At 35.4% G+C, this 17556-nt stretch overlaps 1 protein-coding gene across 1 annotated transcript; it reads right to left on the reverse strand.

Moving 5' to 3' along the window:
* Positions 1-7597: 7597 nt before the first annotated feature.
* LOC132055274 (phosphoinositide phosphatase SAC2-like) lies at positions 7598-16541 on the reverse strand. Its single transcript, XM_059447008.1, has 16 exons — positions 15938-16541; positions 15065-15269; positions 14808-14973; positions 14023-14245; positions 13698-13774; positions 13219-13406; positions 13048-13145; positions 12817-12950; positions 12583-12711; positions 11913-12234; positions 11472-11593; positions 11256-11369; positions 10494-10670; positions 9765-9941; positions 8753-8861; positions 7598-8083 (listed from the first exon to the last, which is right to left on the reverse strand). The coding sequence occupies exons 1-16, from the start codon at positions 16031-16033 to the stop codon at positions 7964-7966; spliced, it is 2457 nt and encodes an 818-aa protein (XP_059302991.1). The 5' UTR covers positions 16034-16541; the 3' UTR covers positions 7598-7963.
* Between the last annotated feature and the right edge of the window lie 1015 nt (positions 16542-17556).

The following is a 17556-nucleotide window of genomic DNA, read 5'->3' on the forward strand; positions in this document are numbered from 1 at the left end:
CTGTATTGTGTTTTCACGCTTATGACGCTGACGAGCACATAGCCTTCTTTGGAGGAGATCATAGTGATAGACTAGATCTCCGTGTTTCTTTTTAAGTATTTTCTTTGTGAAATTTCTTTTCGAATTAAATGAATGCAATCTTGGTTTAGTATGTGTATAAAAATCAGTCTTTGCAAGTTTTTGTGTGAATGTTTTGATCATGAAATCTGATGTGAATTTGTATAAACTCTGGTGCTCTGTTTTAGTATATGTGTGGATTTTTATGTTTGGGCTGCTGCTGTTGTGAAGTTTCACATAGTTAAGGGCAGATTTGTTCAGACACGCATAGTGTAGGGGCATATCTGATTCTGTAAAAACAAAATCGATTTGCGAGATTTTTTTGGGCTGCAGATCATGTTTCTCTGTTTTTTGGGCATTGGTCTTGAAGGCATTGTTTCAGAAGTTAAGTAACAATACGGCACAAAAAAACAAAACTACAAAAGGATCAAACTTAAGACACAAAAACAAGAACATCAAAACATTTGCAACTAAACCATTACATTACAATATGGCATAATGGAACAAGAATATGAAGGCTCAAAAACATTAAGGATCAAACTTTCATTCCATTCCAAACATCAAGACATTTGCAACTAAACCATTACATTACATTGCATCTAAATAACATAACTACAAAAGCCACAAACCAAATGTTCCAACCATTACATTACCTTACCTTACCTTACATTTCATCAATTTTTCAAATCTTCCCTCACAACGTGTAACAAAACACAAACCAAACAAAGCAACCCCATAATACAAGACAAACTTTTCCCCACAAATTCCAAACACTTCCATCACTAGAAGAAGCATCAACCACATCCACTACTTCTTTAAAATCTTCATTATCAATAGTAGAGGAAGCCTCAAGCTCATCCACTACGTCCTTAAAAGTCTCATTATCGATAGTTGAAGAGTTAGCCTTAAGTTCATCTACAATTTCCTTAAAATCCTCATTATGAATTGTTGAAGAGTCGGCCTCAAGTTCATCAACAATTTCCTTCAAAGCCTCAAGTTGAAGAGAGTCAACTTTATCTTTCAAAAGCTTGTTTTCATTAATAAGAGCATCATTTTGCCTCCCCAAAATATTGTTTTCACTAATGAGAGCATCCTTTTCAGATTTTAATTTGTTGATCACTTGGATAGCTCTTGCTGAATTTTTTTGATCTTCCCAGAACCAGTACCCACAAGATAATGGCTGCAACCAAACATAAAAATAAAGACAAAAAGAAATCTATCACAAAAAAAATTACATGATGAAAAAGAGAAGAAATAACTTACATCGGGCTTATTACACCTGAAAAAACGTGTTACATCCCATAATTTCGTACATTGGGACGTTTTAAAATAAACGCGACAAGTTAAAGACAAGACTATTTTAAGATACGAAGTAGAGACTTTAACTTCCAATTTTGTTTCAAGTCACAAAATGCCCATAAATTTCGTTTGGTATAGAAGCACTAATGGAAAGTTGGGATTAAATTAATCATGTTAGAGTATTGAGTGGGATTGGGAAGACAAAACAAAAAAAAAAAACAAATTTCCACTTTTAGGGCATGTTTGGCCGTGCATTACAATGCTTTGGTCAAGGAATCTTGACCCAAAATTAGTGTAATCCACGTGTCCAAGTCAAGGAGGGGAACATATAGACACAAAAATCTGCTCACTCCACATTTTCACAAAGTCATTTCAACATTCAAAGTTAGAGAAAGTAGAGAGTAGAGAGAGGAGCTCTCGGCTAAGACCTAGCCGAGAGTGAGGTTCAAGAATTTCTTCAAAATTTCAGTTTTCTCCACCAATTTAACTCCTCATTTAGTGTATAATAATGTGTAATAGTTGTTGAAAAGAAACAAGGAAGTTTAGCACCTCAATAGAGTTGAAGTTTAGACCAAGGTGAAGAACAAGATTGAAAGGTAAGAATGTTTATTGTTCTTGTGTTGTATGATGATTTGAATGTATAGTTCATGCATGTTGTTGTTGGATTGTTGTTGTAGTTGAAGTAGAGAGTGATCCGTGAGTGAGGTGAAGTCATGATTGATTTCATTTTGCATGTATTGTTGATGAATTGAATATGTATCAACATAGGTAAATGAACAAAGATTGTGTGTTTGTTTGTGATGTTGCATGTTGATATTGGACTGATTTTTGTAAAAATTAAAATGATCCGTTTGCCCTTAATTCTAATGAAGTCATGCTTAATCTTCTTGTACATGGATTGGAAGTGAATTGAATGTGTTGTAGTATGGATAAATGGATGAAAATCATGAAGTTGTTAAAGGTGTTGTATGCATGTGAGTGAAGGATGCTTTGGTTGGATTTAGGACTGCTTTGTGTCACATTTGGATTGTTGTTGTTATGGACATTGTGGTGTATTGTAGACATGTTGAATATGTGAATTGAGGTGTTAAACAAATGAATTATGTTGAAGGGTATAGGCAGTCCAACACCATGGATCAAGCTTTTGGTACTAGAAGTTAATTTGTGTGTGTTGAATGTTGATTCTTGTTGCAAACATTTAGTGAAAGTAAAGTGCAATGATTCAAGTTAAAACTGGAATGAATTGTGGGCTGTTGTAAGAATGAATATGATGCTAAAACAGTTCCAAGAATTGTGAAAGTAATGTTGTTAAACGTGTTGTTGTCGTTGTAAGTTAAAACTGAAAACCGCAAGTGAAAATGGTATTGTGGTATGTCGTTTGGCGTGAGTTTGGGACTGATTTGAATGATGTGCAAGCTGTCCAAAGTCCCCTAAGTCATGTTAAACAAGTTTGGAGTGATATAAGAAAGAATGATTAGCAATGTTAGCTTGTAGCACTAGTTGGTTTGAATGCGAACGAAACGTCGTCTAAATGTTTGAAAGGGGTTGTGAGCGTCGAACGCGTATTAAATTCCATTGTAGACTAATTGTAGCTCTTGATATCTTGATATAGGATAAGTGCTATTGGGCAACAAGTACAAGTTATAATACGACTAAACGCTAAAGGTATGTAAAGCTGACCTTTCCTTCTTTTGGCATGTCTTAGATATAACTAAGTTATGATACGCTACGAGCCTTGGGGGTAATTCTATTCCAAAAATCTGAATATGTTTATGATGCAGATTTGCTTCTTGATGTTGGCATCCCTAGTGTGGTCAAGCTATAGATCGTATGTTTTGATATGATTGGATTTGAAATGCTATGTACACGGTTTGTTCCGAAAAGATTTTATGTCTACAAATGTCCATAACTTTTACGGCCGAACCGGATGGCGTTGATAAGCGCGTAAACGATTCTTATTTGTTTCTTGACATTTGTATATTTTTAACGTAGTCGAATTATGGTCCTTATGTCTTTTGTATGACAAAGTTTCAAAAGTTGCCTAAAAAGTTCATTTTCAAAAAGTTTTGCTCCTAAATGGTTCCGAAAAACTACGGCGTACGACCGTAGCTTTCATATGGTCTCGGATAGCTATGGAACGTTCGTAGAAGTTTCTATAACGTATAATGATTATGATTTTCATAGGCGGGCCCGGATTTGGGTTGACGCTCGTCCGTGGGTCCCGCGACTTTCTAAGTTTGGTTCTAACGACCTATTTTTGAAAGAACTTAACATGACTATCTTTCTGATCCCCGAAAAAGATTATATATCTATTTGTTGAATCTGAAATGATAATTCGTATGCTTATGATTTCGGTACGTAATTATGGTTTCTGAAATTCGGTTTGATATGTTCCCGAGTGATATTCGGAAGGAAACCCGATTTGACTATTGTTTCAGTTTTGAAGTAACAGTTGTTTTGATTATCTTCTTGGGTCTTTGTAAGTGTTTTGCATTGCATATGGTATTAACCGGGGTTCCCGGCCGCGTATATTTATATAATTGTGATATTAACCGCCGGGTTCCCGGCCGCGGTATATTTTTATATCTCGTGATCTTAACCGCCGGGTTCCCGGCCGCGGTATATTTATATATTTGTGATATTAACCGCCGGGTTCCCGGCCGCGTATATGTGATATGATAATGTGAGGACATGGTGATGTGATATGATATGTTTGATTTTCCCGTATATATGACACAGAAATGGTTCTTTCGAAAAGAAATGTTTTCACTTATGACACTTAGTCCCATTATGGGCCGGATATTATACGCGGCAGCGTTATACATGATTTGTACGTTCGGAGTAAGCGTTTGGGGTATTCTGACTATTATGTTTGTTCTCTGCACCTCGTTTGTATGATTTGTATCTCGGATGTAAGCACACTGGTATTCTGGTCATTATGCTGACTTTCTGTACTCCGTGCTTCAGCATGATTTTGTTTACGGTATCTCATGCTTTACATGCTCGGTACATATTCCGTCGACCCCTTTCTTCGGGGCCGTTTTCATGCCCGCAGGTACAGACGCCCCGATTTGAAGATCCGCCAGTTTAGGATACTTACTCTGCTGCTTTAGAGCACTCCTTTGTTCCGAGCCACACTTTGGTACGTATTTTTCGTTGTAAATATGTATATATCTATTCGGGGGTACGGGCGGGGCCCGTCCCGTCATATGATTCCGTTGTTCCTAGAGGTACGTAGACATGTATGTGGGTTGTGTCTAGTTTGTTCGGACGTGTATGCGTGATATGTGTTGTTTTGGGGCGGTCCCACCGCCACGCAGCGACCTTGCTCGCTCGCCTATATATATGTATATTGATCTGTTGGCCCTGCGTGGCCTTTGTTGGTATTTCCTGCGTGCAGGTTTGATTTGGATAGTAAGAAAAACAGAGGAAACTCTGCCCAAATTTTTCTAAAATATTTAGATTATCACCTACGGTTTGTGTAATATATGAGGTACTGTGTGTTAGTTACGTATGGGTGCCCAGCTCGGGCGCTAGTCACGGCCTACGGGGTTGGGTCGTGACAAAACGTCTACCGGGATTATTTGGAGTCCAAGAAGTTAGATGGAGTGCAGCAACTCCACATCCACAAACCCTACCATGGCTATTTGAAGAGCTCGAATTTTGCGACATTTCATTAGCAGTAATAGAGCAAAATCAAACAATAGACCTAAACTACTTAAAATGTCACTCAATCTAAGGGGAATTTACAACTCTAATTCGAGAATAGGAAAGTCACCATTGAAGATAAATGTAAGAGGTGAAGAAGAGAGAGAGGGAAATGAAGGGGAAAAGAAAGAGGCGGATGGATTATATTTGGTGGGGGGGGGTTATTTTGGGGCGGATCGCGGGTTTGTGTGGAAAAAACGAGGGATCGGACTTTTAGTGGGTTCTGTTAGTGTAAGGGCGAGTATAGCCCATATTGTAACGTTAGGGGCATGGGCAGACTGACCTTTAAACGACGGGCAAATCCGTGTAATTTCGCATAGTACGCGGGCATTTATGAACCTTTTCCGAAGAAGAAAAGCTAAGACCTACGGCCTTATTGGCTAATATTCTAGCATCATTATCTTTTTAATCAATATGAATCTTTCCCTTGTTCAAAAATAAATAAATAAAAATATTTTTATTAATAAGGGTGGAAATGTAAATCCAATAATTCTCAATGGACCAATGGTTAAAACCAATAAGAAAATTGAGCACCCAGTGCCGATAAACCGTTAAGTACAAAATTCCAAATTGTTTCCTTATTGTTAATCCGATAATCCAATACCAGTAAACCAATAAATCTAGTTAACGTTTGGATCATCGGTCAGAGTACATTTTTGAACAACTGTACTTTGACTGACCTTTAATTTGTAAAATATATAGCAAATTTATTTAGGGTTAATTATACTAAGTACCGTTATAATATGATATTAAGACTTTATTATAATTTTAATCATTCAGACTTATTCGAACTCATTAAGTGGTTGAACAAACAAAAAACACTTAATGATAGAGATTTCAGATTCAGATTCAAAAATCAAGCGCAATGAGCGGTATCTTAATGATTAAGATTTAAAATTTAAAAGCAAACAAATGAAACCCACAGCATAACTTTCGCGATCGCGACCTTGCAAGTCTTTGTCCTTCTTTATTAAGATTAAGATGCATGAATTTGAACATTAAGAAGTGCATTCAAATTTTGATGTATGAATCTGAACACTAAGCCCCCGTTTGGCCATAAGAATTATTCACTTTATTTCGGAATTTTTTTTCACTTTTTTCCGGAATCAGCGTTTGGCCATGAAAATTCCGAATACCAAAAACTCAAAAAACTTAATTTTTTTTAAAAAATTCACTTTTTTCGCTTTTTTACAACTACATTTCACCAAAAACTACAATTTCAAAAACTATGGCCAAACACAACTCCAACTCCAAAATTCCAAAAAAAAAGTGAATTTTTTTTTTGGTATCTATGGCCAAACGGGGCTTTAAGATGCTTTAGTAACTAAGTAATAAATAATTAAGACTATTTATTTTTGAACATTTGAATATATAAAACTTATCTTTATTTAAAATTTTATAAATATAAATTTTTTAAATAAATCTATACTATATCAACGATGATTGCCGTGCGTGCTGATTAGGGATTGTTTTGGCTGATGGCGATGGTTGTGTATACTAACTAGCGGTAAATGGTAATGATATCTGGCGTAGTGATTGCTGATAATTGTTTATGATGATAGTTGGGGGTGGCAACCGATAATATTGTGAAGGATCCATCCAACTAAAACAAAGGAGGAGGTTTTAACGTACCATTAACATTGCCCTTGGTAAGCAATTACTGACAGAATGCATGTTTTATTTGTTTACAGCTAATACGACGAACACTACTTTTGGACTAAGACTTGATGGTGAATTTATATGAGACTCAAGTAATCTTCTTTGACTAATGAATGAGGGGTCGTAAGCACCCTCTACCGCCAACCCGAAGGTTGTAGGTTCGAATTACCGAGGGAGCAAAAAGGGGAGCACTTGAGGGGTAAAAAAATGAATTGAGTACTTCAACATGAATTATGCAAAGGGAGATTAGAAAACACAGTAAAATGGCCCAGACTCTGACTCTAGCCTCTCATACAACCCGCACCTCAAATCACCTTGCCTGCGACTTATTAAGCAGACTTGCAGTTGGAATGAACCAAAAGTGCCGATTGGAGAGTAGAAGAATGTTTGACAAAAAATATTGTACTTTGTCACACACATATCATCTTCATCATCATGGCACAGAGAAGAAGGGAACTAACAGAACTGTAACAATGAACTCCAATGCACCAGAAAAAGATGCTAAAATATTACTTCACCTTCAGTCACTTTCTTCAGGCCGTTGGTGTTAAAGAACTGATCCAACAAAAACGAGGAGCTGAAAAAACAGAGCAGAAATGAATAGAATATGTAGCATTATTCAGGTACCTTAGGCACGGGGAACAATCTGGTAGATCCATGAATCTGTTGAATGATTGACCACAAACTGAGTCCCGACTATATCAATTTTACTGAACGCAACCTTTGGCATAACAAGGATGATGAATTTGCTATAGTACTTAATCTCATATTCTACCTTACATCAATCCCTATTGCAATTGAAACCTCACCATACATAGGAATCTAAGTTTCTTCTCAGCTACATTAAACAACTATAACAATTCAAACCATGTGATACGATAAAGATCAGCTTGTATACAGAAGAAAAGAATAATGGAGCTCCAACGTATAAAAATGTAACAGATATTTACAGAACTTGAACCTACAAAAACAGTTAGGTAGAAAATGAAGAAGTGAAAACAACTGAAAGAATCATCTGCTTCTATTTACTCTGTACTTTCTATATCGTTTTCTAACGTGCTTCAATTTACAATCTCAACAGCTTTGTTTAGGCATATTTTCTATAACAAAAATCATTCTTGCCCTCTAACCTAATCTTCATCACCTGTCATTTATTCCGTAAGTAATCCACATCCTTCGGATGGTTTGATTGAAAGTAATTGCCTGAAAGAATACAGCTTCGAAGAGACCGGAAATGATCTCAAGGGAAAAGCATATCTCCGTTGATAACCCAATGCACAAACTTCTCAGAGAATTCAACAGTTTCTTTACTACTTCCTTTGGCATCGAAACTGAAATCTCCACTAGTCTGATCCTCGCGCTAAAATAACAAGATTGAAAAGGTAAAAGGAATTACTCATGTGCATCAGTATTTCTTATTAGAGATGCAGAAAGAAGCTAATAAGAAGTAAGAGGCAGAAAATAAAAAGGTATATTCCAGATTCTTCCTATTCTTAACTAACTAGAGCTTCCAGCTAAAAGCAAGATTTCTTTGTCCTCTTAAGTTAGTCCCAAAAAGAATGACACCGTTTTATATTTAGTACTCCCTCCATCCCATCCCAATTTATGTGACACTTTTTCCTTTTCAGTCAGTCCAAAAAAGAATGATACCTATCTATATTTAATAATAATTTAACTTCAAACTTCCCATTTACCCTTAATGAGATGTTTTATCTACACAAATATCTATGGCTTATTATAGACCACAAATTTCAAAAGTCTTCCTTCCTTTCTTAAACTCCATGCCTAGTCAAATACCTCTCACGAATTGGGAACCGGGGCAGGGGGGGGGGGGGGTAACAATTTAACTTCAAACTTCCAATTTTTATCCTTAATGAGATGATTTATCGCCTCACAAGTATCTATAACTTATTTTAGACCACAAGTTTCAAAAGCCTTCCTTTCATTCTTAAACTCCATGCCCAAACAAATATCTTCACATAAATTGGGACGGAGGGAGTAATAAACTATCGGCTTTGTGTGGACTGACCTTCAAGCTTGATGCAGATTCAATTGCTGAAGAGCTTGTTTCAGCTTTAGATTCAACTGTTAAACCATCTGAAGAGAGGGCACCACATGGTGAGCATATGATTGTAGACCTGCATGAATAGAGCTAAGTGTCAAATTCAAAGACCCGAGGCAGAAAATGCTGGCCTTCTAGGATGTTTCCATAAGAATCCAATAACTAATCTACAAGGATAGAATTACTAAAACGCAAGTCATACTTCCAACCAACTAAAAAATGGCAAAAAGGCAGTATAAGTTCAACTAAATGATGACGGCCAAGAAAAATGAAATACAGAAATCGGTGAATGAAATAAGGAGAATAATAAATAACAGAAAAATAAGAAAAAACCCATGGAACAAGTCATATGGCCAAGGAAGCATCAGATTTTAATCTCAGTTTGACTTGGCCATTCATAAGAGCAACTTATTTGATCAGAATAATGAAAAGAATGCTGTAAAAGAATTAAATACTCTTCTCTTTTCTAATCGTCCTGTGAAGATAGACGTTCAGACTTCAGAGAATTGAATTTTTCATTCCTTTTATAAATAGTTTGTTTAATTTTCCCTTTTGCCTGTACTAGGTATTAATAAGCCCGAGTAAAAGAGTATCCAAATGCACACTTCACATTTTCTATTTCACCAAGAGTTGACGGTTTTTCCCAAGTAGTATCTGAACAATTAAACTACTGCAAGAAGTCTATCCTGGGTTCAACACAACCACCAGCTTCCTACTTCATTTTGCATCATCATCTCAGTAACTTAGCCAGATAATTCGAAAGTCAAGGCTGAACTCTAGCTAATTCTTTATAGAGTATCCTCAAAATTATTTTAATGTGGGATATTTCAATGCAATAAGTTCATAAATCTTAAATTTTGGTCCTAGCCAAAGTTTTGTGGTAATATTGGTGAGAGAATCAATCAAGCAGATATTAGTGGTAAACCAAGTATGTGGATTCAACTTCTATCAAAGCATTGATAATAATGAAAGAAGATACCTCTCGTATGTTTCTTCTTCACATGAATTTCCAGATGAAGAGAGACACTCAATATCTAGGAAATTTGAAAAATCAATTGAATCAACACGGTCACGCAATCTAACATTTTCACTGCCGAGACACTGCCCTAATTGCATATCCAGGAAAAGCTGTCTACCAGACATTGAGGGTGTGTACCTATAAAAAGTGAGACGAGCACCAATTTACTAAGAGACAAAACAAGAAACAAGGCGAGAATGAAATAGTATACATCCCCACCAACAGGAAAAACAAAGAGAGGAACCAACACAGAAATTGAAAAGAGCCAATAAGAATCTTAAAAGTGACAGCATTTGGGTAGCACACATTTGTTCGTGAATATTATAGCCACTAACCTGCTATTAACTTTATTTTTCAAAAGCATTAGATGTGACACTAGGCAATAAGACAGTCCTTAAGAGAGAAGAATTGTTTAGTACGTGTATTTTAGACATGATTATAATAGCCACAAACCTGTTATTAGCTTGTTTCTACTAAGAAATTGTTACACAGTCTTCATTGAAAAGATACATATAACATTCAAAAGTTGCAATGTTTTTGTCGATGGAAGTATGAAGGAACCAGAAAGACATACAACTCTAACAATGGTTAGCACTTAGTATCCACTCAATCAAAGGAATTTTGAATCAACTTATGGATTCTGCTGCTCCAAAGTAAATCTATGCAGCAAAGAAAATTTGAGTAAGCTACCTGGCAAACGAAATATCAGTTTCACAAGTTGAGATTTCTGGGGTGGACTCGGAAAGACCCTTACTACCACCTTTTGCACTCTCAGGCAAAGGTTGGTCAGAGTCAATGGTCTGCTCTGTGTCAGTCTCTTTGACAGTAGATAAATTCCCTTCTGATAGGGACCTTTTAATAAACGACCTGCACATGAAGAAACGGCCTCAGTACTAGCTTTGGAGGATTTTGATACTCTGTTCTGGCTTAATTAAAGTATTTTTCTCTTTTGGGTTGTGACTAGAAGTTGAAAAACCATAATCAGCTTTTCATAAGTAAATTCTCTGTGTACGTCACTTATTGACTTTAATATCCATCTTAGTAGCAGAGATAAAGGCCAAATTTTAAGGTAACTTGATTATGGATTAGGTGAGAGATACATACACAATGGTTGCAGTATAGTACAGATTTTTAGCCTTCAGAATGTATCACATATATAGAAGCTGTGAGGTCACTTGATGCTCAGTTTTACAACATCACAACTCAAAGTACTCAACTGTCTTAAGACTGAAATGCTCTCAACATAATATAGTATTCCATTTGATTTGGATTGCAAATTTCAAATTACCACCATCAGAAATGATGTTGCGGCTACAATATTAATCAAATCAGTGTTTCTTGGAATTTTAACACTTCAATAACAAAATACTCGATATTCAAAAAATGTGTACTAATACAAGTACTGACACTGAGGAGTAGACAAGGGATGTGTTAATTAAAGATCAGCTATACCTAGAACTCTCCATGGCTAAACTTGATGCATGCCCCCCAACATTATAGTGTTGGTCTGAATCCAATTCCCAGAGAGCTGGCTTACCTTCTTGAGGCCGGAAATGTCCCAAGAACCTGGAATTAGGACCACATTACTTTTATTTATTTCAAAATTTGCCTTCGTTTGTTGAAAGAACAGATACAAGAAACTTATTACGAAGAAATTAATTCACGTACACATTAATGGCATCTTGTTTCTCGGCGTCCATGTAGGCATTACTGTAATAGCGCTGAATCGTTCTAAAGAGCTCTTGAGACTGAGTTGCTGCTCTCCACTGGCCTCGTCTCTCTGAAAATATCTGTTAGATCATATCCATCAGTATAGCATATGGAACCGCTAGACTTTTTGTACTTTTCAACACATACACTAACTGGTAGAAAGTAATATGCTGATTTCAACAAGGTTTTCATAGATAAATATTTCAATCATAGTGAAAATGAATGAAGCTAATATTTCCTACTTTAGAAAAGAAAAGGATTTATTTCACTGGCAAACTAATCACAGATTTGAAGTAACTTAAAGATCTTTGCACACCACCAACCTTTTACTAGAATATCCACCAGCACACTACAAAAATAAATTGCAGAATTTTAAGTGAACAGGCAACATAAAATTACCTTGTTATGTGCAGCAGACCCTCCATATTGTAGTGCAAGTGTATCACCCATTTCTTCGTAAAGTTTCATTAGATTATCTGCTAAAGGGGAATCTAAATCAATGTTCTCCACGTCTATAAAGCCTAAGGCATGCAGCTGATGGCCTAGGGAAACCAGCCCATAGGCAAATTGTGCAACATTTGTGCGATCCAAACAGTCTATGCAATTAGTTCGTAACACCCCTCTCTGTAGTGTTGAAAGGTTGACATGGTAATTGTCACTAGTGGAGTTTGCTTCAGCTCTCACTTCACAAATGTCTTGTCCAGCTTGATCTTCAGTATTGCTACAGAGAGACGAACAAATCAATGCGAAAAAGAAGAAGAATTCAGATGTGGTTATCTCACATAGGAGAATTCAATTGTTTAGGCATCAAATAAAAAATGAAATTTCAACCAAACACAAAAGAAGTAGTATGTCCAGCTGCCTGAGGTTCAAATTGCCTAAAGCTCAAGTTACAAACACATTTCAAAGGAGAAAATGTCAACAAACCACAATAGAACATTTGAGCTTTTAAGCCAAAGTTAAGTGTTGGAGGTACTCTCCTGATTAATAAAGCTAATTTGAGAACTATCAACTCTCATGAACTGAGAAAATCAAATCTCTCAGGGAGGACTTTGATTGCCAAACTTACTCAATGGACGAGAATTTTAGCAATTTCCCAGTCTTTGAGGCAGGGATAAGTTGACAGTGAAGGAAGCCTGTTAACTCCAACGCATTAGCAGCCACCTTGCCCAGGAGTGTCAAGACATTTGTAGCTTTGCTGGAAAAGAGGTCAAATTGTCAGCAACCCATCAGACTGGCATACAAGAAAAGGAAAAAATAACAAGTACAACCATTTGCAAGCAAAAAGACGCAACAGGCAAACCTTTTAGAGTGTTTATTTAGGTCCCAGTGAAGAAATCTCAAGTGGTTCTCCTCAGACAGATCTTTATTTATAAACTCAATAGCATTGGCAAATGCTGCACGAAGAATTGTTTCTCTAGGCCTCTTCTCACGAGTCTGTTTAGCAGAAGGGGAAAGATGAGCAAGAGAAGGTTAGACAACAAAAAATAAAAGGGTGACATAAATTGGATACAAAATCTCTGATAAAGTTTACCTTAATCAAATTCAATATTATAATTGGATTTCCATATCTCTTCACAAGATTCTCAAAGTGACGTTTAGTGGCTTCAAATTTCAAGTCATTCCTAGAGACTATAAAAAGAAACGGTCATGAAAATTGAGTAAATTGGATGCCTCAAAAATAAAATAGGTATTTTGTTCATACGTATGATGGCAGGCTTAATATTCAAACGTGAAGTTTCTTGCGACCAGAAAAGAGGTATTGAACCCCGGTTCTGCACAACAGCACTTATTTGTACTGGGCACCCATCAGCCACATTATCAAGCACAATCTGTTCCGTTTCGACATCATTTGCTACACGACCCTTCTCATTTACACCTCTTTTTAAATATCTACATAACATAAAAGGAAAAATAACTCAACAACCAGGAGATGAACCAGGATCAGTAACTGAAATATTCAATTTAAAGCTACTTATATGATCATACAAAGACCATTCAGATGAAAGTAATTGATAACACTCTTTTGAATTTTCTTCATCTATCCATTCAAGTTAATTATAGGTAATGCCAAGATTACTCAAATGGCACACTATTGCCAGAGTTACTTCATCTACTAGAACTCGATGAGATAAGTCACCATCAAATAAAAATGGATACAATATTTAAGTCAATTAGACAAACCTGGTACCAGCATAATGACGAGATCGTCTAGCAATTAGGGTCAACATGAAACTCCTACCAGAAAGAGAAAGCGTAACCTACAAAAAACAACAGCTCTATGATAACATGTTTAAAAGTATTATCCTAGCAATGGCTAAATATCCAGGTCATTTAGTTGGTAAAGCCATCATGAAACATCATAATACTAAAGTCTGAATAAATCATCAACTTATACAACAAATAACTTGGTATCATATCCAAAAGTAGCATTTTCCCCACTACGGTGAGGTCAAATTTAGATTTTCTTTGGTTTCAATATACCTGAACAATTTAAAATTGAAAATACCTGTTTAAAGAATCCATATACTAGAGCGACAGTCCAAAGAGTATTTTTGAGCTGATGACGAATTTCTCGTGTTAAGAACTCATTCCATACAAACATTGTGTCGTAAAGCGTGAGTCCAGTCTCACAATTGTTCAGGTTCTTTTGAAGACTAAGCATAATGTGATAGGAGTAGCTAAAAAAGAAGTCCCTTGTGAGATCCACTGTGCGCAGGAGCTTCTTATATCTATTCCAAAATAATGGGAGAAAAAAAAAAAGAATAAACTCCAAAAATGAGTTACTAAATCAAATTTAGTACCTAAAAGAGGAAAATAAGAAAATAAAGAAATGCTAACATAGGAAAATATGAATGAACAAAAAAAGCAAACACGTGCCACTGAAATCCTGATGATACCTCGTCTCACTCAACATGTAAAAATAACATCAACACACCACTGTAGTTTTCCTGTAAAGTAGTAGGAAATAAACTGCAATGGGCTCTACAATATTAAAGCCACAAAATGTTCATCTATAACGTTCTCACTATAGTCTAGAGTGTCCACACAGCTACAACACTGCAGGGGTATTGACAAGATAGTATAGAGGGTACCTCAAAAGTGAGACAAGTTTAAAGATTACAAAATTCAGAGCCGTCCAAATAGAAGAAAATAAAATAAAAATAAAACAACCACATCTAGTATAATGCTCATAAAGATACAAGGAAACCAGAAGCATTTCTATTTCCATTATAACGTCTTCTCAAAAGTACTATGGACATTTTACATTTACATGCAGAATTGACAAAAGACCTGTTCTCATTCTTAGAATAAGGCATATTGGATAGCACAGTAGAATTGGGAATTGGAAACATCTCGCTCTTTGTAATAGCATAAACTGCATGACCACATATCATTCCAATCTTCCTTCTTTTCGTAATAAGCAACATGTGATAAGGTCCCAAAAACTTTACAAAACCTAAAATCGAAAAAGAATTATTAGTTGCATTACTTATCAAAATAAAAAATCAATCTCGAAAGAGAATGGAACTTTTAGTGGTATAACATACCAACAATTCCGTAACATGTTGAAACGAATTTAAGCCCTCCACTTGATATGTTCCCTTCATGTATTCTTTTAAGAAGGTCACTACATTCAAGTTCTGAGTATGTGGCAGAATCTTCATACATGATTAGCTCTGAAGGCTCTAATCTGTCGATCTTCAGAACTTTCCAAGAAGTTCTACTCTTATCCCTTCCAACCATATAGAAGTTCTGCGACATGTGAAAGTAGCGTAGGTTAACTCTTTTGACAAGCATATATAAGCAAGTTAACTCTCTTACTTAAACTTGCTATAATAACTTCATAATCATCATTCATATTCAATATCAAGTACCGCGGTAGAAGGAAAAAAGGAATAACTAAGAATATGCGACTACACAGGTACATGCACGCACGTACTTAATATGTTGTCTAGGAATCTCGTAGATCGAATGCACAAAATAAAAATGGAATAAGATTACAACACGCACGACTTGACTGAGGGAAGAGAGGAATTTTACTTCAAGATGCTTACTTGAGCAAATGTACATATGCTCTCCTTTTGTTTTTAATCATTTGCTTTGGAGATATTGTTCTAAATTGGAAAAGCCAATTTGAATCGAAATCTTAACTAAGCAAATCTTAAACCAAGTACATAAATCTTGCCCAACCAACAAGTTGGACAACAAATTTGTAGGTACAACATAACAGATGACCAATTCCAGACCAGTGAAATTAACATCTTCATATGCTAGAAATTACTAACTACATGATTTAAAGCTAAAAAAAATTCCTTCAATCTAAAATTGGAAATGAAACATAGAGCAGAATCCTCATATTTGGTAACATAAACAAAACAAAAACAAAATAGAGGAAGTAAATCAAATAGTCAAATATATACCGAGCTAGTCTCATAGAGCCGAAACTTCTGTAGAAATAAAGGTCTGGAATCGTGTTGCTCATTGTTTTCAGCCTGTTGATTGTTTTCCCAACCCATTTTTCCGATCCCGAGCCTCAGGATCGGCAAATTTGTCTCAGTTGAGCATAAAACAGGTCAACTCACTTGCACAAACTTTACCTGCTAAGTTACTTCTCCAAATATAACACAAAGACACTAATAATATTCTAAAATCACAAGTGAAATACTAGGAAAAACTAAACTGTGTAGTGAAAATGAAAAGGAATCAGATGTGAACAACAAGTAAAGCAGAAAAAAAAGGGAAAAAATGGAGCAAAAGAGAAGTCAACACAAAGAGAAACTCTAAAGAGATAGAGATAAAAAAGATGCAAAATAATTTGGGATATTTTCAGATCGGAAGAGGTAAGCAAAGACTAGAGCTCCGGCGTCTACGTCCACAAAAAAAAAAAACGCAAATATTACTTATGTATATTTTTTCAATTTATTTGATTTGTACAGCTAAGGTATAACGAAATTTCAAAAAAAAATCGTAGTGTATAAAAGCCTTCCATCACATTGTCTTTAATTCCTTAGTTGTCTTCCCTTTTTTCTTTTTACTTTTCTTGGTCAGCAATTTGAGTAATATATATGGTGGTCTATGAGGACACGAAATTAGAAAAAAAAAAATAGCATATGTTAAAATTATTCTTATGATTTTGTCTAAATGTGACATAAAATTAAAGGTGTAAAAAAATTAATGCTAAAAAAGCATAAATAGAATAATATGTCATTAATTTAGGAATATACTAAAAAGACAAAAAGTATTTTATAAACTGAACATGCAGACTAAATGCTATATTTTTATAATTATTTTGCTTGTATGAAAATCGAATTTTTCCACTTCCATGTAAGTTTTCAAGTTACTAAAAAGACAAAAATTATTATATAAACTGAACATGCGGACTATATGCTTTATTTTTATAATTATTTTGCTTGTATGAAAATCGATTTTTTCCACTTAAATGTAAGTTTTCAAGTTACATTTTCTTCAAATTAAGTCAATATTTTAAGAATTATATCATAATTTAAGGGGAAAATGGAGCTTTTTTAGAATCTAAACATCGCACTTGGGAGTTGCAATAGTTATATTGCAACTTGCAAGTTTAAATTCATATCAAGCATATATATTTATTCTGAAATGTAACTTTCAATGCTGTATGTAACAACAACTTTTATAATTTGCTAAAAAACACTAAGGTTGGTATAACTAACTGTGGTAAACAGAACCGAGGAGACAAGTAACGTAGGCATGCTCACAAAATGATTGTTGACAACATGATCGTAAGACATTTGAAAATGGGACTGATTCCTTATAGAGATAAAAATTGACCTATGATTACTTTAATTAGCATTGATTCTACTGTGTGGAGAAAGTCTTTGGAATATATATAACAACTTGGAAATGGTATCAAGGTATGCATAAAATATGGCCCCTCCAGAAGTCGGAAAATAATGCCAAATTGTCAATGAGAATATACCTATACATATGCCATCCAATTATTGATCTTATTCACTGTTTAGCCGCCAAACATCAGGATTTGGGTTTTCCCTTTTTTTCGCTA

This window comes from Lycium ferocissimum, chromosome 5, assembly GCF_029784015.1.
Source record: "Lycium ferocissimum isolate CSIRO_LF1 chromosome 5, AGI_CSIRO_Lferr_CH_V1, whole genome shotgun sequence".
Lineage (NCBI taxonomy): Eukaryota > Viridiplantae > Streptophyta > Magnoliopsida > Solanales > Solanaceae > Lycium > Lycium ferocissimum.

Bases quoted from the DNA above. Each gene is read 5' to 3' on its own strand.
- LOC132055274 (XM_059447008.1), bottom strand. From the start codon at position 16,033: ATGGGTTGGGAAAACAATCAACAGGCTGAAAACAATGAGCAACACGAT. The intron at 15,270-15,937 runs GTATATATTTGA...CACATGTCGCAG, and splicing joins GGCTCTATGAGACTAGCTCG to AACTTCTATATGGTTGGAAG. The intron at 13,775-14,022 runs GTATTTTCAATT...TGTTTTTTGTAG, and splicing joins TATATGGATTCTTTAAACAG to GTTACGCTTTCTCTTTCTGG.